Below are 9,604 nucleotides of genomic sequence, written 5' to 3'. Positions count from 1 at the left end.
TAGTATTATTTCCCATTTCTCTTTTAAATCAAAGAACTATTTGTAAATATTCATGTTATTTTGCCTTCTTTTGACAGTACTAACCAATACATGACCATCCAGTGCTTGTATACTTAGGTAGTCAGGCATAAAGAAATTTATTATTAGGCTTATTGTAAGGCCTATGATTTTAATTTTGACAAATTATTAACAAATGTACTAGATTAATATTAACCTTAATGGGCATTTAACTCTTGGCAGCACATTACTCTGACTTGTGAATTACTTTTGAGATAAGACTGTCCACTTTGTGGGCTCTCTGTTAGCTCTGTCTTTCTCCTTTCCCGCTCTGTGTTCCTTGTGTTCTTCTCTCTCTTCTCTCTTAATGGTTGTATTCATTGTATCCTCTCCTATTTTCACATTCTCCTTGTTCTTAATTACAAAAAACTTGTTAAATTCATTGACATTTTCTGCCAGGAATCTTACAATGTCTTTGTTTGAAATGCTAAGAGAGTTCTATATTGGTTGGTAAGTTCAGTACGCTCTGTATCTCAGCTTGATGATAGAACTGTGTTCACTTTTTCTTTTTTTTTCTCTGACCATATTGTTTGACAAACTCTTCATGATATTTTCTTTATTATACCTCATTGTGTATTTTCTTGGTAAATTTTTCCAATAAAACTTTATTAAAAAATACTAAACCTAATATATTGATTACATTTCAGCGGGTAGAATATTGAAAACATGTTTATAAACCAGACAACAATGAAATATTTTATCATCCAAGGAATTTCAGATGTTCCAGAGATTCAGATCACTATGTTCTTTATGGTTCTGCTTATTTATCTCATCACTCTTGCTGGTAACATGACCATTTTTTTGCTTATTTGCCTGGACCATCATCTTCATACTCCTATGTATTTCTTCCTTGGCAACTTGTCAGTAGTAGACATGTCATGTTCCACCATCACACTGCATAAAACCCTCACAAGCTTTATTACACATGATAAAACTGTATCCTACCTCGCTTGCATGAGCCAAATGTACATGTTTGGTTCATTAACAGGTCATGAGCTCTTGATATTAACAGCCATGAGTTACGATCGGTATGTAGCAGTTTGTAATCCTTTGCGCTATCACATGGTTATGAATACTAGAACTTGTATTATGTTGGCTTTTGCTTGTTGGTTGATGGGGTTTTTACAAGTTGTTCCTCCACTTGGGATTCTATTTAGCTTTTCTTGTTATTCTACAAATGAAGTCAACCACTTTTTTTGTGACATTGTCCCCTTGATGAAGATTTCCTGCAACGATACTTCATTTTTGGAAATGGTATTTTTTTTAGAAGGGTTGTTCCTCTTGAATTTGGCTCCATTTGTTCTTACTTTCATCCCTTACATTTTTATAATTATTGCAATCCTGAAGATCCGGTCTAATCATGGCAGACGAAAGGCCTTCTACACATGTTCATCTCACCTCACAGTTGTTATATTGCTCTACACAACTCTTGTAAGTCAGTATCTGACACCAAACCTAAGTAGTGCTTTGGATTCCAAAAAGCTTTTTGCTTTGTTTAATACAGCTGCAGTCCCAATGGTTAATCCAATCATTTACTGCTTGAAAAACAAGGATGTAAAAGTAGCTCTACGGCGAAGTTTAGGGAAATTTAAATTGATAGCTTGAAGGCAATGGGAGACAAGGTTTGGATTGTTTAGCATAGTGAGGTATTACTCTTCACTTAGCTTAGTGAATGCGATGCTGTGAAACAAATACCCCATCACCTTCAGGAAAATGTATGGCTGAGGTCAACAAAGCTTTACCTCATTTACCAAGCGCTCATATATGGACACATAAATGAACCAATGGATGATCTAAAGAATAGATAACTATTTCTGGAAAATTTTCCAGCATAGTTACCTCTAGTTTAACTATTAATATCCTTTATTTTTTATTACAGGGTCAGTTCTACTTGAAGTTTCTTCTAAAATATATTCTGTTATCAAAATTATTGTCGTGAGACAGGTGTTGTTTTGTTTGTACAATGAAACCTTTTTTTGTCACTGAACGATGTTCATGAAATAAATTAAAGTAAAACATATGTTTGTAATATTTTTGTGTTTTTGTTTATTTATAGATAGTAGTATCCAAAAGCACCTTTATATAAACATTGCCTTTATTCTCTGATTTTATTGCATAATTCTTATCTTTTAATTAATTCCAATTTTCATAATTAGATTTTGGTGGTCACCAAAAATGTAAATTTCTGCTTCAAGAAACCGGTTGGAATTTTTATTGTTTTAACATTATACTATGTAATGAAAATTAGTAACAAGTAAGAAATGATAACCTGGTTTGTGTTTTTCTGATCTGATTATACATACATGTTCTAACATTAAAGAAACCAGAATTTTTTTTTCAGTTCCCCAGTTCATTTTATATGTGATCCTTACCCCTACAACACCTAACCCAAGTCTCATACTTACTTTTGAAGTTGATGCAAGTTTTTTCCTATATGGCTTGATGGAGTCAGAGGAGCCACACTTCAAAATCCTTCGTTTTCTGCACATGTGCTCAACATGTTCTATTTCTTTTAGTTCATATGGAAAGGCTTCAGGATTTTCAGGATATTTTCACTCTGTTGTGCATTTAGGCCTTCAAATTTTCTCAACAGATCACTCAGTTCTACCATGGGCCTTATAAGGCCAGATGATGGTACCAAGTATAAAATAAAATAGAGAAATATAAATTTATTTCATTACACAGTCAATGTATCCCATGCTTTTAAAAAAATTTACATCATAAATCAAATAAAAAAGTGATCTGCATGTTAGAAAAGGATTGGTTCAGACCCGACACAGGAATGCTCTGCTTGGCCACCCACACTTCTGTCCTAGTTTTTTTACAAGGTTTTAATGTGAGTGGTGGAAGGCATTATGGAAGCACTCACTACCACCCCCATTCATTCTGTATTGAAATTCATTCTCTATATGTAGTGTCTCGCCTGAGGAAGCGGTTCAGGGGCAAAAGGAAGTGGTAACTTTGCCACATCCTCACTACCAGCCTGAGTGGAAGCCTTTTTGCAAAACTTTTCCAGAATTCCTAAAAAACTCCTTGCTTGTGCCAAATGGGTGTCCCCTACATTGCTTAGATTTCATAATTTCTATCAGCACTACCACCTCTGCAGGCTTTTCAGTGCCCACTTGCTCTCTTTATATCTTTTTGTGATGGGTCTGGTTGGGTCCAATGCATGTTTTATATCTGTGTCCACCTTCTTTGAAAAATGTGAAGTGGACCTGGGGACTACATTTACTCCAGGCAGATGGTTAGAATCCTCACAATGATGCATAAATCCTCAAATAGTTGTACCTTTTAAGAAGCAGGCTATAAACTTGTTTCTTGGTGGTATATGGCACAGGTTGTACTCTTAGATTAGAGTTCTGGAAAATGAATAATATCATGCTAATGATCTTACCACCAGCCCCTATCAGCGATCTTCCTTCTTCTGTTAGATCTAGTTCGGTTGGATAATTCTATTGTTGAATATAGGAGCTTCTGAGACTCCAGGAATCAGACTCTAAATAATTGTTCCCTCTAGCCATGATTCCCCTTTCCCCCTTAATTTAATAACAAAACAAAATAATTTAATTTTTTTTTTTATTTCATTTCCCCCTTCATTTCCTGGTGTTTAATTCTTTAATTGTGAGTTCTTTTTACTTGTTTTCCTGGGATGCTTTGTTTCCTTTGACCTCTTTTACTCAAGAGTTATAGTAAGCCCCATATCATTTCAGCTAATGGCCCCCTATTTTATAAATCAGGGAGAATCATCAGGTACCATATTAGAACCTTTGGTTTATATGTATTGATTTATTGAAGGTGGACATTGAATGTAGACTGTTCTAATACACTTCCTTTATTAATATACATTGTTTTGTTTCATTGTAGGAGGCGAAATGAGTCAATGGTTCTGTAAAATTTTTGTTTCTATCTATTTTTAAAATATGTTTTGGTTGTAATTTGCATGGTATGTTGGATGTAAGACTTCTTTCCTTGTTGTGATTAAACAAAAAAAGTAAAAAGAAATCCTAAAAGCTTTTGTTAACCCTACATAAATGGTATTTTGTTTGTTAAAGCACTGTGTAAAAAATTTTTTTACCAAAACAAAATACATTATTTTCATCCTATAATGTATGCCAGTGCTGCTGTTTTTCTGTTTTTCTGAAGCATTTTTGTAGTCACCCCAGCCGTTATGCACTTGAGCAGGGGCTAAATGGCATTACACATAGGAGGATTCAATAGTCTGGAAATGAGGTGACAACAGTGGACTATATCTGCACACTTTGTGTTGCCACTTTGAGGCCCCCTTTTATCGAGGCATGAATAGGGTGTCCGAAGTATTGCATGGGTTTTAATAGCGTTGGAATTGCAAAAAAAGATTGCTTCCAATATTGAGCTGTAACAGTGCTGGCTGAATGGGCATTTTTGGAATTTTATCAGTGCTACCCTTTTCCATGCTTCTGATTTTGGTGCTTTTGGGTCTCAGTGCAGGGTATGACTATATTTTTAATTTAGGGTGACAATGTAAGTACACAATTTGAAGACAGAGACATACCTTTGTCACTTTATACCAGGAGGTACCTGAACAGAGACCTTCGTGGCATAAATACCTGCAGCCTTTTTTACAGACATCTCCTATGTACATTTATTCTAGAATGGGTTTCCTGATGATGAAAACAGTGGTCAAAGCCTGGACTCCACAAATTAAATATAGACTGTGTTTCATTTGTATTCTAATTTGTTGGAGTTTACCTGGGTAGGGCAGTGAACATATGGGGTCCTACTGTGTAATTCCATGTTGTTTTGACAGTATAACCCTATAAACCAATTTTCTTCCCTCACAATGCCATTAGAATAATATTCTGGTTTATAGTTGGGTCAACCAGTAGATAGAGCTGTTTTCTCATGTAAAGTGTGTAACAAACTTGTGGAGACAAGACTCATTTTACATACGGACATAGAACCATCTACTGGTGGCCAACACAAAGATAATTTAGGAGCACATGATCCATCACAAGCATCATAAGTAAATGTGTATGGGTTTATATTGGTGCCCTGGGTTTATATTTGATTTAAAGCATTTTTCTGTATTTTCTGGTTGCCTTTATACATACCTTCACTTGCCTGCACATTGGAAAGCCAGTTCTTGTATGTGAGCATGATTTAGAGTAAATAGCTGGGGCCTACAGTGGTGTTACATGATTTTAGCAAAACACTCTAATAAATTTCCTTTTTTATTGTTTAATAATGACACATATCAAAATAATGGGAAAGGAACCTCCACTAAATATTTGTAAACCTTTTTTTTACATACCACACCAACACTAGTATTTACTACAATAAAAGTATCCAGGTAGTTCTAAACTTAGTGCTCTCTTTTTTCCTTTTTGTAAGACAGGGCAGGAAATTCTACAATAAATTCATGCCAACCAACATGGTAAATGCTTCAAGTTTGACCTTTCTGGGTGCAAAAAAATAGATTTTGTACCCTTCTTTATGCTGTAGAAATTGCTCCAATATGAATAAAGAAAAACGCTTTTGGTATTCACAAGAACGGTATGAGATTGATAATAAAGGCTATAACACTGGACATAGACATCATATGCCATCAGTATTTTAAGGTGTCCCTGAGGCATACATTACATCGGAGAGAGGTAAAAAACCACATAGCTTAGCACATACAGTTTTACAGTAAATCATTATTGCTCATATACCACCCAACCTCTTTTACGGCAGGCTGGTAACTGTGAGCTCCTTTTGAAAAAACTAAGTAAAGAAGATCCTGTAAATGAATATGATGCGACCATCAGATCTGTGTGTGTGTTTGATTTGTAAATTTATTTTTTCCAGTTGGTTTAATTGTTTTATTGTAGTTTTGCATTTTCCATTAAAAGTCTGACCACGTTGTGTATAAATGTCCTTATGGTCCTTTCACTTTTTGTGTGGGGACAGGACAGAAAGTGAAAGTGTTTTAACCCATTTCCTCAGGGCCAACCTGCACTTCAAGGGTTCTTTGTGGCCTTTTATTTCTTTCTGTAAGGCCATTGTACCCCACAAGCAAGCTGTTGTAGTGGGATTGTTGATTTGTAAAAGGTTCTGAAGGAAGTAATTCTTTTTCAGTCTTCTCAGTCTCCCTGCACCTGTTGCACACCTCCAATTTCTTAGTATCTCTTCATATAAATTCATAGTCTCCAACCATACCCATAGCGTGTCTACAGACTCTGACCATATTCTTCAGTATTTACACAATTTCTGACCATCTCGTGTAATACATCAACAGTCTCTAATTATCTCCTGTAGTATATCAACAGTCTCTGTCCATCACCAGTAACATGTGTACAGTCTCTGGCCATCTCTTGCAGCATGCCCAGAAAACCTATATTCAGTATGTTTACAGTCTCTGACCATCTTCTGTTGTATGTCTATAATATCTGATCATCTCCTTCCCATAATCTCTATCCATGTCTTGTAGTATGTCTAGTCTCTGAAGCCTCCTGGTTTGTATTGTACGCTGGGGATGTGAAACCGATAGTAAAATCACTTGTTGCCTAAAGTTGGTCCTTGTTCTGGTTAAATTGTCTCTTTGCCTTAATGTTTTCAAAGTTGTAGAGAAAAATACAGACCAAAACACCTCATTACAAGAACAGTAAATATTACTCAGTAATGGCTAACAAATGGCTAAAATATATAAGATATTTAATTAAATAAGTGTTTAATTAATTTAGGATATCATAGAAGAATTGCAGGAGAGTTAAACGGTTTTCCAATATATATATATATATATATATATATAAATAAAAATATATATATATTTTTTTTATATATATATATATATATTTAGCTATATTATTAAAAATATATATTCACAAAAGAGAATAGGTCATACATCACTGACACATTCCCCATAATTGAGAATAATTGTTCTGATGGGACTAAAAACAACATGGCTAGAGGGATTAATTAACACTGCAAGCTATATAAACACACACATTTGTCAAAAGCTGCATTCTACAGAACAATTTAAGCACCTGCTCACTGTCTCTAATATTTTATTTTTTAAAGAATCCCATTGGAAAAACACCATTTTATTTAGAGATCCTTTATGAACTCATATTATTTATGAGTTTTATTGACACCTTTCCAAATCACATTAAAGTAATCTCAGAGTCAAGTTAAAATGTTTCAATACTCATAAAACAGCAAATTATTATTTTTTTCCTATTTTGAACTAATTTGCCGATTAAATGTGGGTTGTACTTCAGTGAATACTTAAATGTTTTACAGATACAAACTGTGTTTTGTATAAGACTAGTGTGCAAACTAGTGTCCCAAAAAAAAGCTTTTTGCCACAGTTCTTTTCCCTATAACATAGTCAGACATTACTTCTTTTTTATTTTAGTGCGTGGAATTAAGCTGACATTGGTAAGTAGTTAACCACATGCATATTTGTCTATGTGCTGACCCACTAGGTACTAGCAATACAGCATAAATGTACAGGGGTAAAACTAAAAGTCATAGAGCTATGGACCAAAATCCATTGAGAAGCACATTTTACAGAAACTTTTTTTTATTCTATATATTTACCTTTCGTATAATATTGTTCTAAAGCATCAAGTATAAATTTCATTGCATTTCATTTTCAAGCAATTGTGAGTTTGGATAGGTTTAAGATGTTTACTGTATGCATCCCTTTTGTGTTTTGAGCAAATAAGATGCACAGTGTGTACATTTTTCATTGGTAACTATTTGTGGTAACATATAATGGCTTTGTTGGTAAAAGCAACTAAAGTGTAACAAGAAGGATACTGTATGAAAGTCTGCAAGAGTCAGCATTGGGTTTATTTGTGAGTTTAGATGTTAAACAGTGAACTCTTAAAGTAAACTTAACTCTTAAAGCAACTCTCAACTAACCCATCGATACTTACCTGCCCTCGTTTCGTTGTGGCCCCACAATAATCTTTGACCTTGATTGGCTGGGCCGGTATAACTTAACTCCTGCACAGACGCATGGGGGTTCATCTAGTTGCAGCACACGCAAGGGAAGCTGGGATTGCTGAATAAGCCTGGCAACAAATGCTGTTCGTGCAGCTGGGGGCGATCAGGCTTGCAGGAACAGTTAATAAAGTAGGGACATTATCTGTACTTTTCTGCAATAATCACCTATGAATTTTCAAAGTGTTCTACTTTAAGTTCAGAAGTCTGATCTAAGCCATCACAGATTTGTTTAGTTCCATGGTTAGCATCACTTTGTTGTACTGTAACATTACCAGTACCGCAGGTCTTATTCCCATACCACGGCCATCAATTCTGTGCAATATTTACACTGGTCCTTCAACAGAGACCCATCCAAGGAGTGATTATGATGCTTCCTTCTTCCCTTCTAACAGACCTAACCTCTTTTGGGCTCCTGTAAAAAAATATTTCTTTAAAATAAATTTTCCCAAAGGCTGTTCCTTATTCCTATAAATACAGACCAGTGGAAACATTTAGACCCTATTGTAATTGTTAAAAATCTGATCAGTCTATATTATAAGGTTAAGATAAACAGCTGAAATCTATCTAGTGTGTAGGATTGTTACCAAATTATTAAAAAACCCAACCGATTCACGAAAATCTCAAAATTTCAATCTGCATCACAGATTTACCTCGACATCCATGATGAGTTGCTACAATTCAAATAAAGCCAGAGCCAGTCCCTGATGGTTCAGTTAGCCTTCTCACATTTTTCTAGTATATAGATGGTGCAAGGATGTTTATTTCATTCAAGAAAAAATATAGTAGAATAGGCAATCTAGCCAAACATTTACTTGTAGCCTTAAGCTAAAGCTAACATTGATGAGGGGGCTCCCCCCATAACAACAGATGTGTGGAACAAACAAATCTCTGATAAATTAGAGGTAAAATATTTGCTGGCTCCATGTAACCCTTGAGCTCAGGGTGTTTTTATCTTTTAAGTTACGTTTATTTAATAATTGCCAGAACTAAATATTTGTTGCAGTATTTATACTGGGGGGTCTTTTTTGCTCATGCCTTTCATGCGTTTAATTGAGGTTTATCTTTTTTGTCTATATGTTTGTTTATATGTATGTATGATAAAAAAAATACCTATTTTTCTATGGATATATTGGTATCATTGTCTTTGTATATTGTGGTGCAGTTTAAGGTTTTAGGACTTTTTTGCGTCCATTTGGACAACAGGGGTGCGGATGGCAGGACTGTGGTTTTACTTCCATGATATCATCCTTTTTAAAGTTGTTAACCTGGAAACTAGAACATTAGCAAAGCATATTATTATATACCAAAGTAATTGTAGGGATCTTGCTGCCTAATACTTTAAGACCCTATCTGATTAGTAGCTTATGATTAGGAAAAGTCCCTCCCTAACAATTAGCATGAAGCCACAAGCCAGGTTTCTGTGTTTGAAATATTTTTATGTACATTATTACACCATATGTTCTGGGAGGACTGGACAAATAAATAACTTTCTTGGTCTTCCACAATTGGGGTAAATAGACTAACAGTGGCATATATTGACTGTGTGTTCTATTCTCAGATTCTAAGCCTTTAAAAA

At 34.8% G+C, this 9,604-nt stretch overlaps 1 protein-coding gene across 1 annotated transcript; it reads left to right on the top strand.

Moving 5' to 3' along the window:
- Positions 1–723: 723 nt before the first annotated feature.
- On the top strand, positions 724–1,662 carry LOC140343887 (olfactory receptor 6C74-like). Its single transcript, XM_072430788.1, has one exon. It carries the CDS (start codon positions 724–726, stop codon positions 1,660–1,662), a length of 939 nt encoding a protein of 312 aa, XP_072286889.1.
- Positions 1,663–9,604: the final 7,942 nt, after the last annotated feature.

The sequence above is a fragment of the Pyxicephalus adspersus genome, chromosome Z (genome assembly GCF_032062135.1).
Source record: "Pyxicephalus adspersus chromosome Z, UCB_Pads_2.0, whole genome shotgun sequence".
In the NCBI taxonomy this organism is placed as follows: Eukaryota; Metazoa; Chordata; class Amphibia; order Anura; family Pyxicephalidae; genus Pyxicephalus; species Pyxicephalus adspersus.
The sequence above is the reverse complement of the archived record's forward strand: the minus strand, read 5'-3'. Positions and strand labels throughout refer to the sequence as shown.